Raw genomic sequence first — 26,409 nt, 5'->3', positions numbered from 1 at the left:
CGAGAGAGGTAGCGGTGAGGGTCAGTGGACAAAGCTCATAGTGAAGAGCCGCATCAGCATTGAATCACATTGGTTGATGAAGCCCGTAGCACGCGCGATCATTAATAAAAAGGTCGAGACAAGAAATATCAGTGCAGGGGATGATCAGAAGTCACATATATTGAGACTGTTACTGTAACGGGGTGTATCGTTACATGAAATTAACACTTAAAGGCTGTAAATTATTACAATATCTAAAAGGTAGACAATATTTGGAGAAAAATACTTTTCATAGTAATATTCGGAAATCTATTCATTAAAAGATATAGGCCATTACATCTGCTTGCTCCGCTATTCAGTCAGCACTGGACGCACGCAAAGAGAGAGACAGATAAGACTTTATTACATGATTTGTATTGAAGTTTAATCAGGCCAGTGTTATCCGTACCACACCCTTTTGTTATATGTACCACGCACCCTTTTTCTGACAAATCAGATGACTCAGACTTAGAAATAACAGCAAAAACAAACGACGTGACCGCACAAATGACCGAAAATGACCAACAAAACAAAAATGCAAGGCGAAAAGCGAGAATGCAACAAATGAATAATGATTAACGTTCGACATGAACAAAAATATTTATATGTTGCCTTGGTGCTCAATGTAACTATATGTATGACTTCCTCCATTTGTTCACTACCAGAACCATCTTCTTCACCAACCAAATATACTGTGGTAATGGTAGGAGCATCCTTAGTTGCCATAACAAAATAAGGTTTCCCTGGACAGATCCAGCCCATGGCTGCGCCATAGGATACGCGAGTCGACGCCAGTACGTGACCACAACTGGAGCTGGAATTTTTTCTTCTATCTTCAGCGCAACAATATGATTGCCGTTCTTAAATGCGAAACAAGTTGGCGGCTTGTTGGCTTCCACTCGCTAGGTGCGGAACTGTCACCTTTTGTTTGATGCCGGATAGGCCGCCGTATCTTCCGTCGCGTCAGGATAATACCCACCATCCTCAATCACAAGAGTGAAACTGCCATCAGCTACATTTCGACGAAGTGTTGCCTGAAATGGACAGTCGGTGCGGGAGGTACTGGTGTTTCGATGTTGGTGCTCTTGGCTCTATGCATTCCACCATGTACACAGTGAACCACGACGTGCTTGACAGTGTTGCCCTTTTTGTTTCCCACGGTTCGAGAGCGTCCTATCTCGATGGCGTACTTCTCCGATTTTGCATGGGCTGTGAGCTCCTCCAAGGTTTCTCAAATGAGACGAAAGATGCTTCGGTGGGTAGCGCTAAAGGCATAACTGTGAAAGTCGCGTGGTGTCGCACCTTTTAAGCGGATGGTTGGAAATGAAAGGTCTGTTTAGGTCGCGGTCACATCGTTAGTTTCTGCTGTGAGTTTTGGATTTGAGTCATCTGATTCGTCAGAAATGGGATGTGTGGTGTGTGGTACGGATAACACTGGCCTTTAACTAAATTATTAGTAAATAGATTAAACAAGTAACGAAGCACAGCCGACTTGTGCTGATTCAGTACAAGTCCACTTCGCACTCCTTCAGTGCGAGTGGTGCCTCACATCACTTCATGTACACTAGTACGTGCGGAAGAAGACTCTCTTTAAAAACACTTGCTTTAAAGAAGATTAAAGGAAAATGGATTTTATATAATTAAGTTCTCCTGTTGCTATTTATTTCATACTAATCTAACTATAAACTAATACAAAACCTGTAATAAAGTCTTATCTGTCTCTCTCTTTGCGTGCGTACAGCGCTAACTGGACCGCGGAAAAAGCAGATACAATGGCCTATATCTACCAATGGATAGCTTTCCGAATATTACTACGTAGAGTAATATTTTCCAAATATTATCTACCTTTTAGATAATGTATTAATTACTGACCTTTATGTGTTAATTTCATGTAACGATACACCCCGTTACATCACCCCTCCCTTAAATGACAATCAGTCTGATTGTTATTGAATAGAGTGAACACTATAAGTCCACTTAATTTAAAGCGATGCTGATTGGCCAGAACCATCACTTTAATTCTATCGCATGGTTAACAAGTCTATGCGGTATAATAATAGTGCGGCGCCTTCTGCTGCGGTTCATGCAGCCGCGGGCCACGCATTATTGTCTCATGCGGTAGACGTTTCGTTTGCCGTAGTATCATCTTCCCCCGCAACACTAGATGTTGCGGGTGCACGCGGTGATTCACCACGTGAATGGGACCCCTCTTTGAAGGCCAACTCGGGGAGAACAAAACAGTTGCCTGATCATCGTCAGGCGGCTGACTATGAGCCTTCGAATGAGGGGGCTCAATCGGATGGACGTGCTAATAGCAATCGCTAAAGCATGTTTGGTTCCGACGATGATTCCTAATCGCCAGCACCGCCTCCCGTGCCGTCAACTTCACATATTTCTGTGCGTGGTGATGACGATGGCGTAAGCCATCGTTATATAAGATCTTGTGGTCAGTGGGTACCACTCAGGGAAGCGTAGACAATAAAAGGTATCGTGTTGCCCCTGAGAATAAGCCGTGACTTTTGCCCGAACGGCTAGTCAATAGCTTGTCTAGAGAGAATACTCCTATAATAAATATCTATTATTTATTGCGACGATGCTACATGGCCTTGATCCCGGCGCGAAGAACTTTTGCGCTGAGGAAGATTTTTATCTCGATGCTTTTCTTAAGCATCGATGGTATAGTGGCAACAACAAGCGAGATAAAATCTCGCTGATGCAAGCCTGGAGCGCGTTTATTCGCAATGTCAAAGACATTTAACGCGAAGCCTGGCTTCAAAGACTTAACGCGATTCGCGTTTAGTTTGAGTAACGCGATTTGCGTTTAGTTTGAGTAACGAACTCCAACCGGTGCAAGGTTTAAATTGCATCAATTATCTCGTGAGGCAGGACTTTCATGCCTCACGTGGGGTGATCCCTGTCCGTGTTTCGCTGACAACACGAAACCAGTAAAAAGGGATGTCTATTCCCTTTCTTCGCCCTGAAGAAGGGCTCGCTTCTCTATCGTGATACGCGATGGTATTGACGCAATTAATTTACAAGCGCCAGAACGCGCGTGATTTCCGATGGACCTTTTAATCCATCGGATGGGTCTCGTCATACTGACGGACGAGGCATTCAACGTCAACAACCAGCTGGGAACCTCGCTCTAAGCTGTCATGCAAAGGTGGATAACCACGCCAGCGAACCAGATAACTCGTTCGCTGCCTCTTCACATCACGGTGCTTTAGAAAACGTTCCATCAGGAAACGTTGACCACCGTGGAATTCATTAATGGTTGTGGTGGAGGGGAAAAATTAGATCCGAACTATGTGTCGAATCTAGAGTCGAAGATCGACAAACTCGAACGCAACCATCATGTATTGGAGGAGGATTTCGATCACGAGCGCGATAAGCGTCACTCGTTGGAGCAGACGAAGCAATCTCCCTATATCGAACGGTTGGAAAACCGTTCGAATAATGCGAACTCAATGTTGGAGTACGAACGGAAGTATCACACTCGTCGTGATGAGCTGTCATCAGAACATTGCGGTTTCGAGGATTTCCGTACCTATGTAGACTTCAGGCTGAAGAAGGCTTATATCTGCTCGGGTGCATATCGTCCACCGAGACGACAAGGAAACGGATGCCTAAAACCCATGGATATCGTGTTTGTAGGGAACGAGAAACGTCGCTCTTCAAGTTACAACCGAATCTAAAAATGTTATTGCTGTCAAAAGAGGGGTTCGTAGAACTAAGTGGCAACTAGTGCCCAAGAGTATATACCTTAGAAAGGCTTCGATCTTTTACAGATCAATGCGCAAGCCTTAGGAAAGCGCTAAACGCTTTAAGATCAAAAGGGGGACTGCACTTTATTTAATTATTTAAATCTAAAAAACTACCCTAGCTAATTAAAAATAGATTTTGGACGCCAGATTTATATCTGGCGGCGACCACATTTGCTACCCATACTAAATGGGATTTAAGTAATTTACTATTTTAGAATAGGATTAAAGGGTATTTTGCCCATAAAGTAAATGTACCACAACAGCGGTTCTCCAACCGATGTGTGCCCCATTACACCCTCCCTTTATCAGACTTTTGACACCGAGTGACAACATTCGCTTCATTTCATCTTTGAAATTGGAACTTAAACAGCTAACCGTTCGGTTTTGTTTTTTATTCCTTTGTCTAATGACAATCAAGCGTGAGTCACATACTCTGAGCACCTCCCTCGACGATGCGGAAATGGTGGACTTTGAAAGTCACTCTCAATCAAAGGATGAGGAAAAAGAGCGGCGTTCGCTCACGCCTTCTCCTCCGGATGAATGTCGGTAGGCCCCGAATCCGTTCTCAGAACGTGGTGCCGCTGATGTTCTTATCTGCATTGATCAGGACACGGAACCCTGAGGCCAACTTCATTACTAACCGTTCGATGAAGAGCAAGAGCGAATAATCCTTACAGGGGAAATAGCTTGTCGCCGAGATGCTGAGAAGCGGTAGCTAAAGCTCATAGTTAATGTAGATTCACCCTGCTTACTGCGGACGAGCGTCTCAAGGAGATAGAGGGTCACAGCTTGGACATCTGGATCTCCGGTGATCTGGCGAGGACGCCGGAGGGGATCGCGGCTCGCGACGCATGAGCAATACCTACTTCGTTTAGAACTGACGATGAGTTTAACTCAATTGTTGGTCGAATGACCACCATCCCAGACAAGTCGCCAGCCTTTAAGGCTCGACCGCAGTCATCAATAGACATTTCGTCAAGCCCTAAAAGAGCATGTAACGAAGGGATCGCCGCAAGGTTAACTTCCCCCTCAATGTTATCCGTTACACCATTTTCAAGCTCGTGTGATTGCTCGCTCGTATCACTTTGTGAGGGTATAAACGCTTTGTGTCCCCCCTGTCTTGAAGTGAAGACAATACGCCTCTTTGAGGCCAGGATTTCACGTTCCCAAATTTTCTAGCCCGTATTGGCTCTATACCAGATTTACTACCTAATTTGACATCCGACAAGGAGCTAGGTAACTCAACTTCCTTATCCAGCGAACGTTTACGTGTCGTTCAACGCGCATTAGAAGGGTTTGACCCAAAATGCCCTGGCGAACCGCCCATAGTGTCACTATTGACACTCAGTATGGCGCCACCTCGGACGACCACACTCGGTGGACTTAGACGTGCTACTCCACGTATCTCAGGGAAATTGCACCCTTGAGGTCCTGGCAAACCGCCAACAGTCACTATTTACACTAAGTGTGATCCCAGCTCGGCCAACCGTACTCGGTGGACTTTGACGTGCCGCTTCACGTATCTCAGTGATATTGCACCCTTGATGATTCGCTCTTTGGCCAGCAACACTTTTAGCATTCAGTGAATCGTTATTACAACGAGTGTCACTCGACGAAGTACGTGCCGTTCCACTTCTTTCTGCCGAGTTGGGCTCAGCATTAACGTTTTTAATATTGGAGTTTTTTTACTCAGACTTTTTAATTTATAAAACACTGACAGACTCATCAATGATCCGCGCCAATAGCGCTTTTGTTGCCTAGCAAAGGTGGTTTCATGACTGTCCAAAACTTTGCTAGGAGCATTGCGCGTGGCGCCTAAGGACTTAGACCTCCAATTCATCCATGGCTCAAGGTGTTCTAGCCAGGCTATACCAAGGATGATATCATATCTCGAATCCAAATCAAGGATGAGACAGCGTTCCTACTGTGAAAGCCCATAAACTTTATACCTAAGTTCAATGGAACTTGGGAACAGTGACACGAGTTCCAGCCGCTAAGCGAACAGTGATTGTATCACTTTCATGCACTTTAAGCATCTCAACATATTGTTGACTTTCTTCAAGGCAAAAGCATCGAGCATAATTGCAAGACGCTCCTGATTCAATTAAAAGTGACCACGACTTATCAAAGCCCTTTACAGTCGCTTAAGCGACTAGCAAGCCAGGCTTGTACTTTCGCCCCGTGCCGTTAAGCAGCGAGCTAATTGGTGCTAGGTTCTGTTTATTCTTACCTCCTAGAGGTTCAACAGAGCCAAGGTCTTCCCCAGTAGGGCGCCCCGCACCTACTGGGTATCGACGTTTTCGCGCACCGTGCCAGATCTCTTGTATAGGTCGGAGTTGGAGCTCATTCAAGCTTAACGCGAATTTCATAGGGTGTAAATGTTTCGTTCATCCGCAGATATAACATCTACGGGTCTGCTTATGCTGTTCCACAGCTTGAAGAGCCTCATTTCCTTCCTCAACGAGGCTTAGATCCATGGGTTCCGCTCTGTTAGACGGAACCTATGTGCTCGAAGAGCTTGTTCGGTAAACAGGCGTGCTCACGCGAGCCGTATTTAAGTCGAACTCAGCGCGTACCGTTATGGCAACTGTCTTTTCCAAAGTAGCAGGATGAGATCGGAATAATTTCGTGCGGGCAACGCCCTCATTGAGACCCCCCATAAAGATTGTCACGACAATTGCTTCTTGAACCGGCTCTTGATGCATAGATGCAATGAGAGTTCTCAACTCCTGGCCTAGGCCTGTCTAGTCGCTAGAAGCCGTGCTCGCATGCGAAAAGCCAGATCAGGCGGTGCAAACATGCTGTTTATAGCGAATCCCATGAGGGAAAATCGTCGTTTTTATGGACGTGCTGCCCGGTACTGCTCACTCCATGGATCTACCTCTAAGTTTGGAAATGACCATAGCCACCTTTTGCCGTTCTGTCAAGAATAAGGCGAAATCAATGGATATTTCCATCTGCTTAATCGAAAGAGGGAGATTTCTCCCTGTTTTCCGTCATATGTCTTCACATTTATGGTTAGAGTGCGAGCCCTCGGCTCTGAGTCAGGTACAGAGATATACCGGGTTGGCATAGATGCCGCTAAGTAGTCCTGTACCTGATTGAACAGGGAGGCTTCGTATCGCATGAAGGCTTCAAACCTTGCATGCAGGACCTCTGGTCCCTGGGAGATAATATATTCCACGTGCTCAAACTCGAATAAGGTTTTGAGCTTGTCATAAAAGCGGCGTGTTGCGATTCTGACAATTCTGGAACCTCTTCCATTTTCGTGAGAAATTAGTCTTGTAAAAACTCAGGCGTAGATTGACTACAAGTGCTACCAGGTGTAGCGGAGCTACCTCGCTCCTAAAATCAGAGGAAAACTTTCAGACTCAGAGAGTCACTTAGTTTTATTGAACAAATGGGTTTAACAACTCAGGGAGTCGTCCAAGCTAATAAAGCACAAGGAATCTTAGTTCAAGTGATTCAAGGCTTTGTAGAACCAAGTGGCAACTAGTGCCTAAGAGGATATACATTAGAAAGGCTTCTATTTCTTACAGATCAAATGCGCAAGCCTTAGAAAGGCACTTAACGCTTTAAGATCAAAAGATGAAGTGCACTTTATTTAATTATTTAAATCTAAAAACATTACCCTAGCTAATTAAAATAGATTTTGGCCGCCAGATTTATATCTGGCGACGATCACATTTGTTACCCATAATAAATGGGATCTAAGTTGTTTACTCTTTTAAAATTAGATAAAAGGGTATTTTACAAATAAAGTAAATGTACCACAACAACGGTTCTCCAACCGATGTGTCATTCATTTCACAGTTGGTCAAGTTCAAAAAGTTCAAATATTTAATTATGTACATAAACTTGAAATATGCCTGTGATCTGGTCAAATTTACAAATTGCAAACCCGCTGCGCAAAATTTTGTGCGACCAAAGAAGTTGCCAAAAAATCCTCATAACCACCACCTGCCAATGATTTCTTACAGCGCCGACTTTAAAGTGTCTAAAGTTCCTACGGCTCCGGTCGCCCTCCAGGTGGCCTCAAAAAAGGCTGTGAACGATGCTTCAAAAAAGGTTTCTGGAACCCGTGAGTTTGCAACCGAAATACGGACCCGATTGGAGCCTTTAATGGGCTATGGCTGGCACATTATCGTGGGCAAGGACTTTGCCGTCGATTTGCGCTACGTACGTTGAAAATGTTACCAGCGCATCTTATCAAATGCAGTAAACTGTATCATTAGTTGCATTTATGTGCTGGTTTGGATACTACAGCGCAAGGGCGCGTGTGTGCTCTTGTATAGCAAGGCGAGCAAGATAAAGGTCATGCTGTATCGCACGACCTCAGCCGTGACGTCTCCGCCCAACAAGGAGCACGAAGCATTAATTAAAAGAAGCGATCAAGTCTGTGTTAAAAAAGAAAAGAGTGTTGTCTATGAGAGCTCAATGACTGACGAAATGAGAGACATCGTTGTTGATAAGACGAATCGACTTTACAGTCATTACGAGAGTTTTAAGGACAAGGATGCAAAGATCGCTAGTGCGCTGAAGGTAAGCAAGTATCAGCTCAATTTAAGTGTACAGTTCGTTTTTAGTCATGACAATAGCTATCGTATGTAGCATTCGCTGACGTTCGCATACGGTCCAACGTGGCAAGTAATTGTATCACCTTCGCGTGAAATAGCTTGTCTTCCAATCGCTGACACAAACATGCATGCGGACTTTATGGTGAAAAAGCTCCGCGTTATGGTTTACCGCCATGGGGGCGTCCATTTAGACCGCCATTTAGACTTATTGCAATTGGGAAAGCGCCTTGCGTTTGTGCTCGCTTCAATATGCTTGCTGCTATATAGCTTTATGGCGTTCTATCCGTCCAAGAGTTGCGACGATAGTGCAAATGTTGCTGGTCAACATCTTTCGATTGATGGCGGAAACCTACCAGGAAATTGCACTGCAGAGGAGCTTGATCGCGCAAATTCACTGACATGGTGGAAGACTACATCCGTTGTAGGCGTGTCGGGTTTCACGATCCTGGCATCCCTCATTCGCATGTACAGCAATTCAGTAGCCTCCAAGTTAAAGCGCTTGTAGAACGAAATATGCTGTTAAAACGAATAACCTCACAAGATACATGTTCTTTATTTCAAATATCAATCTCACAAGTTTACTTCGAACTAAAGTAAACTTGTGATATCGATAGCGCATTGCTTCGCGACCAGAAGCGCTTGCGTCGTCATATTTGCGCTGTAAGGATGCTCAGCGCGCAGAAAGTGCTGCATTTTATACCATGATTAGCGCTAGATGAAGTTTTTTTTCGATAACTGCTCGCCTATTGGTAGAAATATCTTTTGTTAAGTGCGAAATCAGCAATTATTATAAACGTGTTATTGCTCTTGTAAATTGGGATTCTAGAACGTCATTAAAATTACCAAGTGTATATCGCAGAATCCGTGTCGAAGATGTCGTACCGATCTTTACATTCATCTAAGAAAGGCCCTTCTAACGTACAGCCATCTGTCATCGATCTAACGACTGAAGAAGAAGAAGCAGAGGTTCCGAGTCAGATGGAGGCGCATCTTGAATCAGATGACTATTTCGAAGTGTTAAATTTGCCGCGCTCAGCCTCGGGACCGGACGTCAAGCGCGCGTATCGGAAACTCGCAGTGCAGTGGCATCCGGACAAAAACCGCTCGAATGCGCGTGCGGAAGAAATTTTCAAGAAAATCAGTGGGGCCTACGAGGTATTAAGCGACCCGGAAAAGCGAAAAGCGTACGCAATGTATGGGAAAGCGGGGCTTCGTGGCCACGCATCTGCTGGCGAGGGCGAGGACTTTTGGCCACAAGGTCATGAAGGTTTCTCGACTCAACATGCGCGCGACATTTTTAATGCCTTCTTTGGTGGCAACGATCCATTTCAAGCATTCTTTGGCTCGCCACGCCAACAAAACGGGCTTTTTGAAGCCAATACGTTTGGATCCATGGGATTTGGAGGAAGAATGGGGGGAATGGGATTTGGAAATATGGGCATGCCAGGGATGAATTCTTTCTTTAGCGATGGATTTCATTCGATGAATGGGCCTGGAACGATGTATTCAAGCGGCACTAGCTCGTCGTCGTCAACATTTCGTGACCGAAGCGGTCACACGATTACACAGAAGACCACTACGATTACAAAGGCAGATGGACGCACCGAAACCGTCACTGAAGAGTATCGCAATGGGGAACTTGTTTACTCGTCAAGTGGTAATCGTCAATTGGCCGATGCAGGACGAATGCAGCTAGAAGGAACCGGTCAGTCCACGAATGGCTACATGTACCAGCGTCAGCGATTCTAAGCAAAGCAAGCGTAAAGTATTTGGGCGGTAAGTAAAAAAAACTACATCTGTAGTAACTACGACGCCGTAATTCATTTTTATTAAGAAAAGTCTTTTTTTTTTAAATGAATCAATATCTTGATTTTAAAGAAGTTGCCTTTGCTCAATTTGTTCCTCGACGGTATGCACCATATGCTGCATAAATTCAAATACAGTGGCCTGACGCGTCTGTATAAAGGCAAAAGTAAGCCACTGTCATCAAATTTAATGCATGCGATTAAAGCCTACATGAGCAAAGCCAGCGTGCGCCTGGAACGGCAGCTTGCGCAGCGCTCGACCGCTGAAATCAATAGCCTTTCCGGCACATTGTAATAATTCCATCGACAATACGACGTCGCCATCGACAGCCGTTGGCAAATTCGTTTTATCATATTCAACGCGCTTGGCCTGGCGACTCATTAGCGCGTTGTATGCGAGCAGCGATGCTGAAGTAGGCGCCACAATTCCTACACGCACAAGTTCGTCCATGCAGCTTCGCAATATTTCATACCGAGCATGACAGGATGGAAGCCCAATATACCTACGAGACCACGAAACTTCAATCGTTTTATAATTCGTAAAAAAAAGAACCTCACGTACTGCTTGATATCTGCGCGATCCACGAACGCCACGTCAATAGCTTCAGTAATGTTCGACGTCGTCAGAATCAGCACATTAGAGTAGCGTTTTAACGCATCCAGTTGCGTTAGCAGTGCGTTAACCACACGAATCGCATCAGACGGCTCGGAACCGCTTACTGCCGCCTTTCGAGCGGCCGTGAGGGACTCGACCTCGTCTTTAAAAACACAAACTTTGTTGTAAATTCCAACATTCCTTAAGTACGTACATGCGCACTTACCGATTAGAACACACACGAAAGAGTCTTCATCTTCGACAAGTTCCTGAATCTGACGAAAGAGCTTCATTACTAGTTTTCCACTCTCGGAAAACCACTACGATTTTTACCATGCCGTCAATTCTTTATCACGTCGTTGCAAAGCCAGAAACCCCAAAACGTCGCACCTTGCTAAACAAACTGTGCGCATTGATTTCCAATAGAACGGCATTTGGGTATCTTTGGGTATCACGGCAACAATAGGCATTAAATTCTCAGAAAACAAGAGCACAATGATGCGACAAACCTATAGGCGAGACGAATGCTTAGCTTCTGAGCTAATGCCTTGCATAAACTCGTTTTGCCCGTTCCTGGTGGACCATGAAGAAGGACCACTCGATTCCACGCAATCACGAGTGGATTCACCTTTAAATCGGAAAACACCATGGCAGTCATGGCATAAGCGAGCACGTTTTGCTTTACGGCGGAATCGAAGATAAGCGAGTTCCATAGTCCGTCCAAACTCGTGGCAGGAAGAATTGTTTGCTGACAAGTCGCCACTTCATGATCGTCTGCTATTTCCTGTGCTGGCGCTTCCTACACATCGCCGCAGTGACAATTTTTAAATTTTTGATTTTTTTTTACCATTGTTTACACATACATTACTGAGTTTGAAGACGTGCACGGACAAATGTGCTGTTGTTTTCGGAACTTCCGTTGTGCTTAAAACTTTACTTTCAAGTTCTGTCACGTCGATTCGTTCCACGTGCGCTGTTAGCGGGGATGTCACCGGTAAACGCACGGAACCTGTATTTAATCATTCGCATTCAAGCTTTTTAAAAATCAAAAAATGATATTACACGGAGGCACCTGTGGAATGAAAGGATTGGGAGGCAAGAAGGTATTCAGTGACGGCGGTTCTTAATTGCTCGTAGTCGACGCAGCTTTCCTGTCTTAGACACACTTCGACTGTGTAGATAATAGTCAGGAAATAGCAATTGAGTCACACAACTGCGAACACACCGTGGACATGGCGAAGCGCCATACTTTTTTTCTTAAGAATTACTTTTCTTTAATTATAGCAAATCATAGACTCGATATCAAATTATGTGTCCAAATCGCGATCAGCTTTCTTAAGACTTGATTCTGGTTGATGGCATTAAACATTTGCCAATTCTCTAGCGTCAGAATACCAGTTGCTACCTTGCGCGACGTTAATGGGTCCTCAACATCTCTTGGCGTTGGTTGTCGTGTCCATACTAGTAGCTGCTGGAAATGCGTATTACGAAATAGACGATGATTCTGTGACGAGAGCCTTACGTCCTTCCGTCACAGCCGACCAAGAGCACGCAGTTCATGCTATTCCAGCCACAAATTTTATCTCAAAGGACGAAGATCACAGCAAGAACGAGAAAAAGGAAATTGAAATTATAAGAATTGCAATATTTTCACTTCTCGTAGTGGGAGTTTTTGCAATTATGGCGCTTCGCTGTCTTCCGTTTTGCCTGTAGAACTCATCGGAAAACAACAAGTAGCACTATACTTTGTGTTCGCTTCAAGATAAGCATTGCATCCACAGAATCGTTAAGCCAATATAAAAAGTTTTAGTTAAGTCAACTGTCTTAGGGATCACCGCAACGCACTAGTTTCCTACTCACTTTCGATGTTGCAAAGAGAAATAATTAATGCTAACAAATGGCTTCTAATAAGGGCAAAATAATCTCTTACTTAAATTTGATTAAAAGACAAATCAAATTTTTATTTATAAAAATAAACATTTGATGTAAAGTTACAAATTGAAATTTGTTAGATTTTATCAAAGTGAGAGTTTCATTTTTTATTTCTAAAAATTAATATACGATGTAATCTCTTTAGTCACTTTAGTTAAATTTTAAAAAAATAATTTTAACCCTGCATATATATAATTCTATGTTACGCATTTTCTTACAGGCACAGAGAGAAATCGCAATCTTACATATGGACAAAAACATTGCATGGCTTAGGGTCACTCAGATTAACATTTATTTTTTAAGGGTATTGAAAGTTCCACAACTAAAATTGATATCTACACAACTATTCCGTAGAATAATGTATCCTCAAATGTAATGAAACCACTCCTACTTAAATTATTACTCCCACAATTTATGTAACGGGCTAAAGTTGCCCTAATAATACACAGTCACCGTTAAGTACACTTAGTGTACTTAAGGGATGGTCAATAGCTAAATAATAGTAATTTGACCCAGCACACGTGTAGACGGGCACGTCGTAATGCGGCCACGCTCTACTTAGGCACACACCCTAGCACAGCGAGGAAGCGGTTAAACCTGCTTCTCTTGCGTGCAGTGAGATAGTTGTGGTGGGCGCGCAAGCGACCTCACCAACACACTAAGAACCCTGGTAAAGTGTCGTCTATTGATAAGCATGTTGGTTACTGATACTAATGTCCATAGGGCACGGACGACACTACATGATTGTATGTAACGATGGGATCGACTCATCGTTGTGTTACTAGACTTAAAGTAGTTCGACAAGACGAACTAAGGACCTAGCTAGATGATAATTCACTTTTCATTTTACCTTCTTCTAAGTGTTTCTTCCCTACATTGCCCTTGGCTGTTTTCAAACCTCTAAAGGTTATGAGCCCAACTACGCCTGACGCGGGCGACATACTCCGCGAAGATAACTACTTCGTGTGGGAGTTCAAAGCGAGGATGCAGTTGGCAAAGAAGGGATTGCTAGAGCATCTGGACGCTATGAAGGCCCCAGAAGAAGGAGACGCAACCGCGTCGACTTGGAAAGTCAATGACATGAAGGCCTTCGCGATTGTGTCAACAATGATCAGCACAAATCTTCAGTCCATGGTTCGCACGGCTAAGACAACGGCCGAAGCGTGGAACATACTGAAGGATTTCTTCCTGCGACAAAGCATGCACAACCGTGTGCAGCTTAGAAGGCAACTACATGAGTTCAAGTTGGCCAAGGGAGGAAGCATCATGGACCACTTCCTGAGATTTGACGAGCTGTGCATGACTATGCAAGCTGTCGGGCAAGAAATCCTACCGGAGGAACATTTGGTCATTTTATTGGGTAGTCTAACGAGAGACTATGACTCCATCGTCAAGATAATTGAGAACATGCCCGGCATGACACTATTTCATGCCAAGGAAATGCTGAGACGAGAGTACGATGGAATGGCCAGGTCAGAGCACCAAGAAGTCGCACTAAAGAGTACGCATTTTTCAAGGTACAAGAAAGGACCGCGCCGACATGAAGGGAGACCAAGTTCAAGAGGCGAAAAGTTCTCGGGGAGATGTTACCGATGTAACAAATATGGGCACAAGCGTCAAGATTGCAAGGCGGTACAAGTGGAGACCGAGCGATCTGGAGAAGAAAGAGCATTCACGGCTTCAATTAAGACGTCAGCTGGATGGTTATTGGACAGTGGGGCAAGCAGCCACATGTGTCCCGACAGAGATGAGTTCTTAAGTATAGACTCACTGAGGGACCCGATCATGATAACTATTGCAGACGGAAGCGAAGTGGAGGCAAAAGGTGTTGGAACAGTGCGCGTGAAACTCAAGAGTGGAGAAGTGATCCGGATCGAAGAGACACTATGGGTGCCGGGATTAGACCGAAGGCTATTGTCTATATCGGCACTGTCAAGAAAAGGTCTTCAAGTGATCTTCTCAGATCTGAGTTGTGAAATCAGAAGCAACGCGGAAGTAATTGCTGAAGTATCACGACAGAACAAGATGTACGTCTTAGATTGCAGCCCGGTTGAGTCAGCTCTCATATGCGAAGAAACCAATCAAGAGCATACATCAAGTGGCGAATCAAGAGCGGCTGATCTACAGATGTGGCATGCAAGATTAGGTCATCTTCCAAGTAAAATAATTCAGGGCTTGGCAAGTTGCGTCGATGGACTGAAGATCAAGAAGAAACAAGGCAGTGAAGAAGATTTCGAGATCTGTGAAGGGTGTATCATGGGCAAAGCTACCGTCAAGACGTTTCCAAAAACACCCTACGGACACGTGAAAACGAAGAAACTGTTGGAGTTGGTCCACAGTGATGTGATGGGACCTATGGAAACGAAGTCTCAAGGAGGATCAAGATTCGTGGTGACATTCATCGATGATTTTTCAAGATATGATGTGTCGAAAATTTGGTATCATTCACCAAACGACGGTATCATATTCACCACAACAGAATGGGCTGGCCGAACGCATGAACCGGACACTGACAGAGCGAGCCAGGGGAATGATCAGTCATATGCAAGTGGACAAGATTTGGTGGGCTGAGGCAATGAACACATCTGTTTATGTGACAAACCGAGTTCCGTGTGCCAGTCACCCGACAACAACTCCATACGAGTTTATTTTCGGGAAGAAACCTGACCTCTCTGAGATGTGTGTATTTGGATCAAGGGGATATGCACATGTTGACAAGTCGAAGAGGACCAAGATGACCAAGAAAGCAATTCGATGCATTTATCTAGGATACTCTGACCAAGTCAAGGGGTTTCGAGTATGGGATGAAGATGCCAAGAGAGTGACGTACACGAGATCGGCTACTTTCGATGAAAGACCACCACTTCAGTACGTACAACAGTACAGCAGATCAAGTGATCGAGAGATTCGTGCTGCTCATGATGAAGACGTTGTCTCTATAAATCAAGAGAATTTTCAAGAAACGGAAGACGTGGACATGGACGTGGATAACGGTCCAGATCCACAAGAAGAGAGTAACGTACAAGATGGATGTACGACAACGATGGTGTTACCATCTGGATGCAACAACGAGATGCATGGACACATGGGAAATAATGTTGAGGACCCCATGTTTGAGATTGATGATGTGACAATGATTGAAGAAGATCAAGAAGCAGCTGAAGAAGTGTCAAGGCAAGGGCAGATGGTGATACGACCGAATCGACGGACAAGCTTTCGACGTCACGAAGACACAGCGATTGTTCCATTTGAATCGGTTCCAAATGGACAATCTCAAGCGCTAGGACCTGTAAGTGGTACAGGTGGAGACTTTAATCACGGAGCAGATGAGTGTCAAGAAAGAGGCACGAAGAGACTGCGTATTGGGTACGAACAAGCTTGTTCAGCGTTCGAGACCCCAGTGACATATGAAGAGGCTCTTAGGTCACCTCATCGCGATGATTAGAACAAGGCCATACAAGCTGAGCTTAAGGCACTACAAGATAAGAACACCTGGACGATACAAACGCAGGGGCCAAGGCAGAAGGTGATCGGAACCAAGTGGGTTTTTGCGATTAAACGGAACGAAAATGGTGAAATTGAACGATACAAGGCACGTCTCGTAGCACTTGGCTACAGGCAGACGTATGGAATTGATTACATGGAGACATATTCACCGGTGGCGAACCTCAACTCAATTCGAGTATTTTTGGCGGTGTGTTGCCAAAAGGGAATGCTTATCCATCAATATGATGTCGACACTGCATTCCTATATGGCATTTTGGAAGAAGAGGTATACGTATACCCTCCTCTAGGAGTTAGTGCAGGACGTGACCAAGTGTTCAAGTTGAATCGCAGCCTGTATGGGCTAAAACAAGCGGCAGCAACATGGTACAAGACAATTTCGTGCGTTTTTGTAGATATGGGGTTCACCTCATGCGCGGCAGACTCATGCATTTTCGTCAAAGAGACCAAGGGCTCGTGGATTTTCGCTGCATTATATGTGGACGATCTTCTAATTGGAACTGATTCTACAGGTGCTATGGATGATGTGGCAGAGCAACTATCAAGTCGTTTCCAGATGAAGATACTTGGTAGCGTTCGATACGTTCTCGGAATCGAAGTCAAGTACCTGCGTGAAAAACGAAGACTGAACATCAGCCAAGGATCGTGTATAACAAGAATGGTCGAGAAGTTCAATCAAGTTGATGCGAAAACAGTGTCAAATCCAAGTGTTGAAGGTCAAGCGATGATCAAGATGGACAAAATTGACACAAGAATGAAGAATCGACCGTATCGGTCGTTAGTGGGGTCGCTGTTGTATGTGGCAACAGGAACAAGACCAGATATTGCGTATGCAGTATGTCAACTAAGTCGCCATTTGGAATTTCCACACGAAGAGCATTGGAATGCTGCGATTCGAGTTTTGCGGTACCTGAAGACAACGAAGAGCAAAGGTATTTGCTACGAAGGAGTTTCTGGCGATCTTCAGCTGAGTGCGTACACGGATGCGGACTAAGCAAGTAACAAGTGCAATCGCAGATCGACTTCAGGAGCTCTAGTGATGATTAATGGCGCACCTGTGATTTTTAAGTCGAAGATGCAGCAGAGCGTGGCGCTAAGCACGGCTGAAGCAGAGTATATGGCTCTTTCGTTATGTGTACAGGAGGTATTGTGGACAAGAAGTCTACTTAAGGAGATGCAAGTGCAGATTAATTACGCGGTTACGATTCATGAAGACAACCAGAGTGCAATCGCTATCGCTAAGAACGACGGCTATCAAAGTCGAGCGAAGCACATCGACATCAGGTACCATTTTGTGCGTGAACAAGTGAAGGACAAGATTATTGAGCTGCAGTATACTGAAACCAAGTCACAGCTGGCTGATTTTCTGACCAAACCGATTTCGACGAAGAAGTTCGAGTCACTGCTGGACAAAGCGAAGATCAGAGACTTCTAGTCGAGGGGGAGTATTGGTAAGCATGTTGGTTATTGATACTAATGTCCATAGGGCACGGACGACACTACATGATTGTATGTAACGATGGGATCGACTCATCGTTGTGTTACTAGACTTAGAGTAGTACGACAAGACGAACTAAGGACCTAGCTAGATGATAATTCACTTTTCATTTTACCTTCTTCTAAGTGTTTCTTCCCTACATCGCCCTTGGCTGTTTTCAAACCTCTAAANAAAAGTAAGCCACTGTCATCAAATTTAATGCATGCGATTAAAGCCTACATGAGCAAAGCCAGCGTGCGCCTGGAACGGCAGCTTGCGCAGCGCTCGACCGCTGAAATCAATAGCCTTTCCGGCACATTGTAATAATTCCATCGACAATACGACGTCGCCATCGACAGCCGTTGGCAAATTCGTTTTATCATATTCAACGCGCTTGGCCTGGCGACTCATTAGCGCGTTGTATGCGAGCAGCGATGCTGAAGTAGGCGCCACAATTCCTACACGCACAAGTTCGTCCATGCAGCTTCGCAATATTTCATACCGAGCATGACAGGATGGAAGCCCAATATACCTACGAGACCACGAAACTTCAATCGTTTTATAATTCGTAAAAAAAAGAACCTCACGTACTGCTTGATATCTGCGCGATCCACGAACGCCACGTCAATAGCTTCAGTAATGTTCGACGTCGTCAGAATCAGCACATTAGAGTAGCGTTTTAACGCATCCAGTTGCGTTAGCAGTGCGTTAACCACACGAATCGCATCAGACGGCTCGGAACCGCTTACTGCCGCCTTTCGAGCGGCCGTGAGGGACTCGACCTCGTCTTTAAAAACACAAACTTTGTTGTAAATTCCAACATTCCTTAAGTACGTACATGCGCACTTACCGATTAGAACACACACGAAAGAGTCTTCATCTTCGACAAGTTCCTGAATCTGACGAAAGAGCTTCATTACTAGTTTTCCACTCTCGGAAAACCACTACGATTTTTACCATGCCGTCAATTCTTTATCACGTCGTTGCAAAGCCAGAAACCCCAAAACGTCGCACCTTGCTAAACAAACTGTGCGCATTGATTTCCAATAGAACGGCATTTGGGTATCTTTGGGTATCACGGCAACAATAGGCATTAAATTCTCAGAAAACAAGAGCACAATGATGCGACAAACCTATAGGCGAGACGAATGCTTAGCTTCTGAGCTAATGCCTTGCATAAACTCGTTTTGCCCGTTCCTGGTGGACCATGAAGAAGGACCACTCGATTCCACGCAATCACGAGTGGATTCACCTTTAAATCGGAAAACACCATGGCAGTCATGGCATAAGCGAGCACGTTTTGCTTTACGGCGGAATCGAAGATAAGCGAGTTCCATAGTCCGTCCAAACTCGTGGCAGGAAGAATTGTTTGCTGACAAGTCGCCACTTCATGATCGTCTGCTATTTCCTGTGCTGGCGCTTCCTACACATCGCCGCAGTGACAATTTTTAAATTTTTGATTTTTTTTTACCATTGTTTACACATACATTACTGAGTTTGAAGACGTGCACGGACAAATGTGCTGTTGTTTTCGGAACTTCCGTTGTGCTTAAAACTTTACTTTCAAGTTCTGTCACGTCGATTCGTTCCACGTGCGCTGTTAGCGGGGATGTCACCGGTAAACGCACGGAACCTGTATTTAATCATTCGCATTCAAGCTTTTTAAAAATCAAAAAATGATATTACACGGAGGCACCTGTGGAATGAAAGGATTGGGAGGCAAGAAGGTATTCAGTGACGGCGGTTCTTAATTGCTCGTAGTCGACGCAGCTTTCCTGTCTTAGACACACTTCGACTGTGTAGATAATAGTCAGGAAATAGCAATTGAGTCACACAACTGCGAACACACCGTGGACATGGCGAAGCGCCATACTTTTTTTCTTAAGAATTACTTTTCTTTAATTATAGCAAATCATAGACTCGATATCAAATTATGTGTCCAAATCGCGATCAGCTTTCTTAAGACTTGATTCTGGTTGATGGCATTAAACATTTGCCAATTCTCTAGCGTCAGAATACCAGTTGCTACCTTGCGCGACGTTAATGGGTCCTCAACATCTCTTGGCGTTGGTTGTCGTGTCCATACTAGTAGCTGCTGGAAATGCGTATTACGAAATAGACGATGATTCTGTGACGAGAGCCTTACGTCCTTCCGTCACAGCCGACCAAGAGCACGCAGTTCATGCTATTCCAGCCACAAATTTTATCTCAAAGGACGAAGATCACAGCAAGAACGAGAAAAAGGAAATTGAAATTATAAGAATTGCAATATTTTCACTTCTCGTAGTGGGAGTTTTTGCAATTATGGCGCTTCGCTGTCTTCCGTTTTGCCTGTAGAACTCATCGGAAAACAACAAGTAGCACTATACTTTGTGTTCGCTTCAAGATAAGCATTGCATCCACAGAATCGTTAAGCCAATATAAAAAGTTTTAGTTAAGTCAACTGTCTTAGGGATCACCGCAACGCACTAGTTTCCTACTCACTTTCGATGTTGCAAAGAGAAATAATTAATGCTAACAAATGGCTTCTAATAAGGGCAAAATAATCTCTTACTTAAATTTGATTAAAAGACAAATCAAATTTTTATTTATAAAAATAAACATTTGATGTAAAGTTACAAATTGAAATTTGTTAGATTTTATCAAAGTGAGAGTTTCATTTTTTATTTCTAAAAATTAATATACGATGTAATCTCTTTAGTCACTTTAGTTAAATTTTAAAAAAATAATTTTAACCCTGCATATATATAATTCTATGTTACGCATTTTCTTACAGGCACAGAGAGAAATCGCAATCTTACATATGGACAAAAACATTGCATGGCTTAGGGTCACTCAGATTAACATTTATTTTTTAAGGGTATTGAAAGTTCCACAACTAAAATTGATATCTACACAACTATTCCGTAGAATAATGTATCCTCAAATGTAATGAAACCACTCCTACTTAAATTATTACTCCCACAATTTATGTAACGGGCTAAAGTTGCCCTAATAATACACAGTCACCGTTAAGTACACTTAGTGTACTTAAGGGATGGTCAATAGCTAAATAATAGTAATTTGACCCAGCACACGTGTAGACGGGCACGTCGTAATGCGGCCACGCTCTACTTAGGCACACACCCTAGCACAGCGAGGAAGCGGTTAAACCTGCTTCTCTTGCGTGCAGTGAGATAGTTGTGGTGGGCGCGCAAGCGACCTCACCAACACACTAAGAACCCTGGTAAAGTGTCGTCTATTGATAAGCATGTTGGTTACTGATACTAATGTCCATAGGGCACGGACGACACTACATGATTGTATGTAACGATGGGATCGACTCATCGTTGTGTTACTAGACTTAAAGTAGTTCGACAAGACGAACTAAGGACCTAGCTAGATGATAATTCACTTTTCATTTTACCTTCTTCTAAGTGTTTCTTCCCTACATTGCCCTTGGCTGTTTTCAAACCTCTAAAGGTTATGAGCCCAACTACGCCTGACGCGGGCGACATACTCCGCGAAGATAACTACTTCGTGTGGGAGTTCAAAGCGAGGATGCAGTTGGCAAAGAAGGGATTGCTAGAGCATCTGGACGCTATGAAGGCCCCAGAAGAAGGAGACGCAACCGCGTCGACTTGGAAAGTCAATGACATGAAGGCCTTCGCGATTGTGTCAACAATGATCAGCACAAATCTTCAGTCCATGGTTCGCACGGCTAAGACAACGGCCGAAGCGTGGAACATACTGAAGGATTTCTTCCTGCGACAAAGCATGCACAACCGTGTGCAGCTTAGAAGGCAACTACATGAGTTCAAGTTGGCCAAGGGAGGAAGCATCATGGACCACTTCCTGAGATTTGACGAGCTGTGCATGACTATGCAAGCTGTCGGGCAAGAAATCCTACCGGAGGAACATTTGGTCATTTTATTGGGTAGTCTAACGAGAGACTATGACTCCATCGTCAAGATAATTGAGAACATGCCCGGCATGACACTATTTCATGCCAAGGAAATGCTGAGACGAGAGTACGATGGAATGGCCAGGTCAGAGCACCAAGAAGTCGCACTAAAGAGTACGCATTTTTCAAGGTACAAGAAAGGACCGCGCCGACATGAAGGGAGACCAAGTTCAAGAGGCGAAAAGTTCTCGGGGAGATGTTACCGATGTAACAAATATGGGCACAAGCGTCAAGATTGCAAGGCGGTACAAGTGGAGACCGAGCGATCTGGAGAAGAAAGAGCATTCACGGCTTCAATTAAGACGTCAGCTGGATGGTTATTGGACAGTGGGGCAAGCAGCCACATGTGTCCCGACAGAGATGAGTTCTTAAGTATAGACTCACTGAGGGACCCGATCATGATAACTATTGCAGACGGAAGCGAAGTGGAGGCAAAAGGTGTTGGAACAGTGCGCGTGAAACTCAAGAGTGGAGAAGTGATCCGGATCGAAGAGACACTATGGGTGCCGGGATTAGACCGAAGGCTATTGTCTATATCGGCACTGTCAAGAAAAGGTCTTCAAGTGATCTTCTCAGATCTGAGTTGTGAAATCAGAAGCAACGCGGAAGTAATTGCTGAAGTATCACGACAGAACAAGATGTACGTCTTAGATTGCAGCCCGGTTGAGTCAGCTCTCATATGCGAAGAAACCAATCAAGAGCATACATCAAGTGGCGAATCAAGAGCGGCTGATCTACAGATGTGGCATGCAAGATTAGGTCATCTTCCAAGTAAAATAATTCAGGGCTTGGCAAGTTGCGTCGATGGACTGAAGATCAAGAAGAAACAAGGCAGTGAAGAAGATTTCGAGATCTGTGAAGGGTGTATCATGGGCAAAGCTACCGTCAAGACGTTTCCAAAAACACCCTACGGACACGTGAAAACGAAGAAACTGTTGGAGTTGGTCCACAGTGATGTGATGGGACCTATGGAAACGAAGTCTCAAGGAGGATCAAGATTCGTGGTGACATTCATCGATGATTTTTCAAGATATGATGTGTCGAAAATTTGGTATCATTCACCAAACGACGGTATCATATTCACCACAACAGAATGGGCTGGCCGAACGCATGAACCGGACACTGACAGAGCGAGCCAGGGGAATGATCAGTCATATGCAAGTGGACAAGATTTGGTGGGCTGAGGCAATGAACACATCTGTTTATGTGACAAACCGAGTTCCGTGTGCCAGTCACCCGACAACAACTCCATACGAGTTTATTTTCGGGAAGAAACCTGACCTCTCTGAGATGTGTGTATTTGGATCAAGGGGATATGCACATGTTGACAAGTCGAAGAGGACCAAGATGACCAAGAAAGCAATTCGATGCATTTATCTAGGATACTCTGACCAAGTCAAGGGGTTTCGAGTATGGGATGAAGATGCCAAGAGAGTGACGTACACGAGATCGGCTACTTTCGATGAAAGACCACCACTTCAGTACGTACAACAGTACAGCAGATCAAGTGATCGAGAGATTCGTGCTGCTCATGATGAAGACGTTGTCTCTATAAATCAAGAGAATTTTCAAGAAACGGAAGACGTGGACATGGACGTGGATAACGGTCCAGATCCACAAGAAGAGAGTAACGTACAAGATGGATGTACGACAACGATGGTGTTACCATCTGGATGCAACAACGAGATGCATGGACACATGGGAAATAATGTTGAGGACCCCATGTTTGAGATTGATGATGTGACAATGATTGAAGAAGATCAAGAAGCAGCTGAAGAAGTGTCAAGGCAAGGGCAGATGGTGATACGACCGAATCGACGGACAAGCTTTCGACGTCACGAAGACACAGCGATTGTTCCATTTGAATCGGTTCCAAATGGACAATCTCAAGCGCTAGGACCTGTAAGTGGTACAGGTGGAGACTTTAATCACGGAGCAGATGAGTGTCAAGAAAGAGGCACGAAGAGACTGCGTATTGGGTACGAACAAGCTTGTTCAGCGTTCGAGACCCCAGTGACATATGAAGAGGCTCTTAGGTCACCTCATCGCGATGATTAGAACAAGGCCATACAAGCTGAGCTTAAGGCACTACAAGATAAGAACACCTGGACGATACAAACGCAGGGGCCAAGGCAGAAGGTGATCGGAACCAAGTGGGTTTTTGCGATTAAACGGAACGAAAATGGTGAAATTGAACGATACAAGGCACGTCTCGTAGCACTTGGCTACAGGCAGACGTATGGAATTGATTACATGGAGACATATTCACCGGTGGCGAACCTCAACTCAATTCGAGTATTTTTGGCGGTGTGTTGCCAAAAGGGAATGCTTATCCATCAATATGATGTCGACACTGCATTCCTATATGGCATTTTGGAAGAAGAGGTATACGTATACCCTCCTCTAGGAGTTAGTGCAGGACGTGACCAAGTGTTCAAGTTGAATCGCAGCCTGTATGGGCTAAAACAAGCGGCAGCAACATGGTACAAGACAATTTCGTGCGTTTTTGTAGATATGGGGTTCACCTCATGCGCGGCAGACTCATGCATTTTCGTCAAAGAGACCAAGGGCTCGTGGATTTTCGCTGCATTATATGTGGACGATCTTCTAATTGGAACTGATTCTACAGGTGCTATGGATGATGTGGCAGAGCAACTATCAAGTCGTTTCCAGATGAAGATACTTGGTAGCGTTCGATACGTTCTCGGAATCGAAGTCAAGTACCTGCGTGAAAAACGAAGACTGAACATCAGCCAAGGATCGTGTATAACAAGAATGGTCGAGAAGTTCAATCAAGTTGATGCGAAAACAGTGTCAAATCCAAGTGTTGAAGGTCAAGCGATGATCAAGATGGACAAAATTGACACAAGAATGAAGAATCGACCGTATCGGTCGTTAGTGGGGTCGCTGTTGTATGTGGCAACAGGAACAAGACCAGATATTGCGTATGCAGTATGTCAACTAAGTCGCCATTTGGAATTTCCACACGAAGAGCATTGGAATGCTGCGATTCGAGTTTTGCGGTACCTGAAGACAACGAAGAGCAAAGGTATTTGCTACGAAGGAGTTTCTGGCGATCTTCAGCTGAGTGCGTACACGGATGCGGACTAAGCAAGTAACAAGTGCAATCGCAGATCGACTTCAGGAGCTCTAGTGATGATTAATGGCGCACCTGTGATTTTTAAGTCGAAGATGCAGCAGAGCGTGGCGCTAAGCACGGCTGAAGCAGAGTATATGGCTCTTTCGTTATGTGTACAGGAGGTATTGTGGACAAGAAGTCTACTTAAGGAGATGCAAGTGCAGATTAATTACGCGGTTACGATTCATGAAGACAACCAGAGTGCAATCGCTATCGCTAAGAACGACGGCTATCAAAGTCGAGCGAAGCACATCGACATCAGGTACCATTTTGTGCGTGAACAAGTGAAGGACAAGATTATTGAGCTGCAGTATACTGAAACCAAGTCACAGCTGGCTGATTTTCTGACCAAACCGATTTCGACGAAGAAGTTCGAGTCACTGCTGGACAAAGCGAAGATCAGAGACTTCTAGTCGAGGGGGAGTATTGGTAAGCATGTTGGTTATTGATACTAATGTCCATAGGGCACGGACGACACTACATGATTGTATGTAACGATGGGATCGACTCATCGTTGTGTTACTAGACTTAGAGTAGTACGACAAGACGAACTAAGGACCTAGCTAGATGATAATTCACTTTTCATTTTACCTTCTTCTAAGTGTTTCTTCCCTACATCGCCCTTGGCTGTTTTCAAACCTCTAAATCGTCACGGGAGCGGTAATCCGTCTTCTCGTGCGCACTTACCAAGTAGGTAGTAATTTTCGGACTGTTTTATATTTAATAGAATGAAATACAAATACCTATTTTTACTAAATAAAATGTAATCTCTATAGATATCATTTAATATGTATTGCGAGCGTATCTTTATAGATACCTCGCGTAACGGATGACGATAGCGGTCATCCTCCTAATGTGAATGCACCCATGTGCATCACATCCACAAGGGTTGGTCACAAATGTGCACCACACCCGAGTGTTGGGTCTAATTACTATTATTTAGTAATTGACCATCCCCTTAAGTACACCAAATGTACTTAACGGGGACTGTGCAACATTAGGGCAACTTTAGCCCGGTACACCATCCCCCTCATTAAGAACGAATTTACATTTTTAAATTCGACAAAGAGGAGAGAGGAACTGCGAGCAGCTTTACGCGCCGCTAGTTCACTCAATCACTCTAGCGCACGTGTTTTCATACACGGCGCCCAAGATGCCACCTAAATGGGGCCACATTTATGGGTCGTCTGCGAAGACGCCCACTCAACCTTGCACTAAGCGCACGCGCCGCGTTAATTCGCCGGCCGCGTCGAATGCCTTAGTCGGAACGCAGACAGCCATTGCGGCTGTCGCGTTAACAGGGCTAAAAGATCCATCCCACTTTAACAGTAAGGATGTTGATCCGTCACTCATTGTCGACTACAACGAGTCGACACCGTTGCCGTCACCACATAGTAGTGATGCGGACAACGAGCTCATGAGGAGTGATGATGCGGCATTATTGCCCATCCAAACGTCTCTCATGGCTCACAACATGGAGACAGCATCGTTTACGAATGCTGTCCCATCGACAGGTAATGAGAGCGCTGCCCATAAAGGCGCAGCTGCTTCTCCGTTGGGTATTACCACAACGCCTTATGCTCAGACCATACTTCATAATGGTTCTGACATAGAGGATTCGGAGCCTAAAGCTCCGCCGACGACACGTGAACGTG

The 26,409-nt window shown here is 44.5% G+C and overlaps 6 protein-coding genes across 6 annotated transcripts; 5 read left to right on the top strand and 1 right to left on the bottom strand.

Annotated features, from left to right (window-relative positions):
- Positions 1–1,123: 1,123 nt before the first annotated feature.
- Positions 1,124–1,327, top strand: CCR75_005996 (uncharacterized protein; the record flags this gene model as incomplete). Its single annotated transcript, XM_067964070.1, has 1 exon — positions 1,124–1,327. One exon carries the CDS (start codon positions 1,124–1,126, stop codon positions 1,325–1,327), a length of 204 nt encoding a protein of 67 aa, XP_067820708.1.
- A 6,342-nt stretch (positions 1,328–7,669) lies between these two features.
- Positions 7,670–8,957, top strand: CCR75_005997 (uncharacterized protein). The gene is made up of 3 exons (XM_067964071.1): positions 7,670–7,961; positions 8,049–8,324; positions 8,394–8,957. The coding sequence occupies exons 1-3, from the start codon at positions 7,749–7,751 to the stop codon at positions 8,862–8,864; spliced, it is 960 nt and encodes a 319-aa protein (XP_067820709.1). The 5' UTR covers positions 7,670–7,748; the 3' UTR covers positions 8,865–8,957.
- Positions 8,958–9,232: 275 nt separating this feature from the next.
- Positions 9,233–10,108, top strand: CCR75_005998 (uncharacterized protein; the record flags this gene model as incomplete). The annotated part of the gene is made up of 1 exon (XM_067964072.1): positions 9,233–10,108. One exon carries the CDS (start codon positions 9,233–9,235, stop codon positions 10,106–10,108), a length of 876 nt encoding a protein of 291 aa, XP_067820716.1.
- On the bottom strand, positions 9,247–19,543 carry CCR75_005999 (uncharacterized protein; the record flags this gene model as incomplete). Its single annotated transcript, XM_067964073.1, has 17 exons — positions 9,247–10,315; positions 10,376–10,667; positions 10,727–10,922; positions 10,986–11,079; positions 11,150–11,201; positions 11,269–11,558; positions 11,623–11,768; positions 11,832–11,930; positions 11,985–12,031; positions 17,941–18,204; positions 18,264–18,459; positions 18,523–18,616; positions 18,687–18,738; positions 18,806–19,095; positions 19,160–19,305; positions 19,369–19,467; positions 19,522–19,543. The coding sequence occupies 17 exons, from the start codon at positions 19,541–19,543 to the stop codon at positions 10,232–10,234; spliced, it is 2,463 nt and encodes an 820-aa protein (XP_067820717.1). The 3' UTR covers positions 9,247–10,231.
- Positions 12,179–12,472, top strand: CCR75_006000 (uncharacterized protein; the record flags this gene model as incomplete). Its single annotated transcript, XM_067964074.1, has 1 exon — positions 12,179–12,472. One exon carries the CDS (start codon positions 12,179–12,181, stop codon positions 12,470–12,472), a length of 294 nt encoding a protein of 97 aa, XP_067820553.1.
- Positions 19,544–19,715: 172 nt separating the features above from the next.
- Positions 19,716–20,009, top strand: CCR75_006001 (uncharacterized protein; the record flags this gene model as incomplete). The annotated part of the gene is made up of 1 exon (XM_067964075.1): positions 19,716–20,009. The coding sequence occupies one exon, from the start codon at positions 19,716–19,718 to the stop codon at positions 20,007–20,009; it is 294 nt and encodes a 97-aa protein (XP_067820552.1).
- Between the last annotated feature and the right edge of the window lie 6,400 nt (positions 20,010–26,409).

The sequence above is a fragment of the Bremia lactucae genome (assembly GCF_004359215.1).
Source record: "Bremia lactucae strain SF5 chromosome Unknown BlacSF5_NotPlaced_42_SHOA01000006.1_337800bp, whole genome shotgun sequence".
Lineage (NCBI taxonomy): Eukaryota > Oomycota > Peronosporomycetes > Peronosporales > Peronosporaceae > Bremia > Bremia lactucae.
This window is presented reverse-complemented; position numbering and strand designations above follow the sequence as displayed.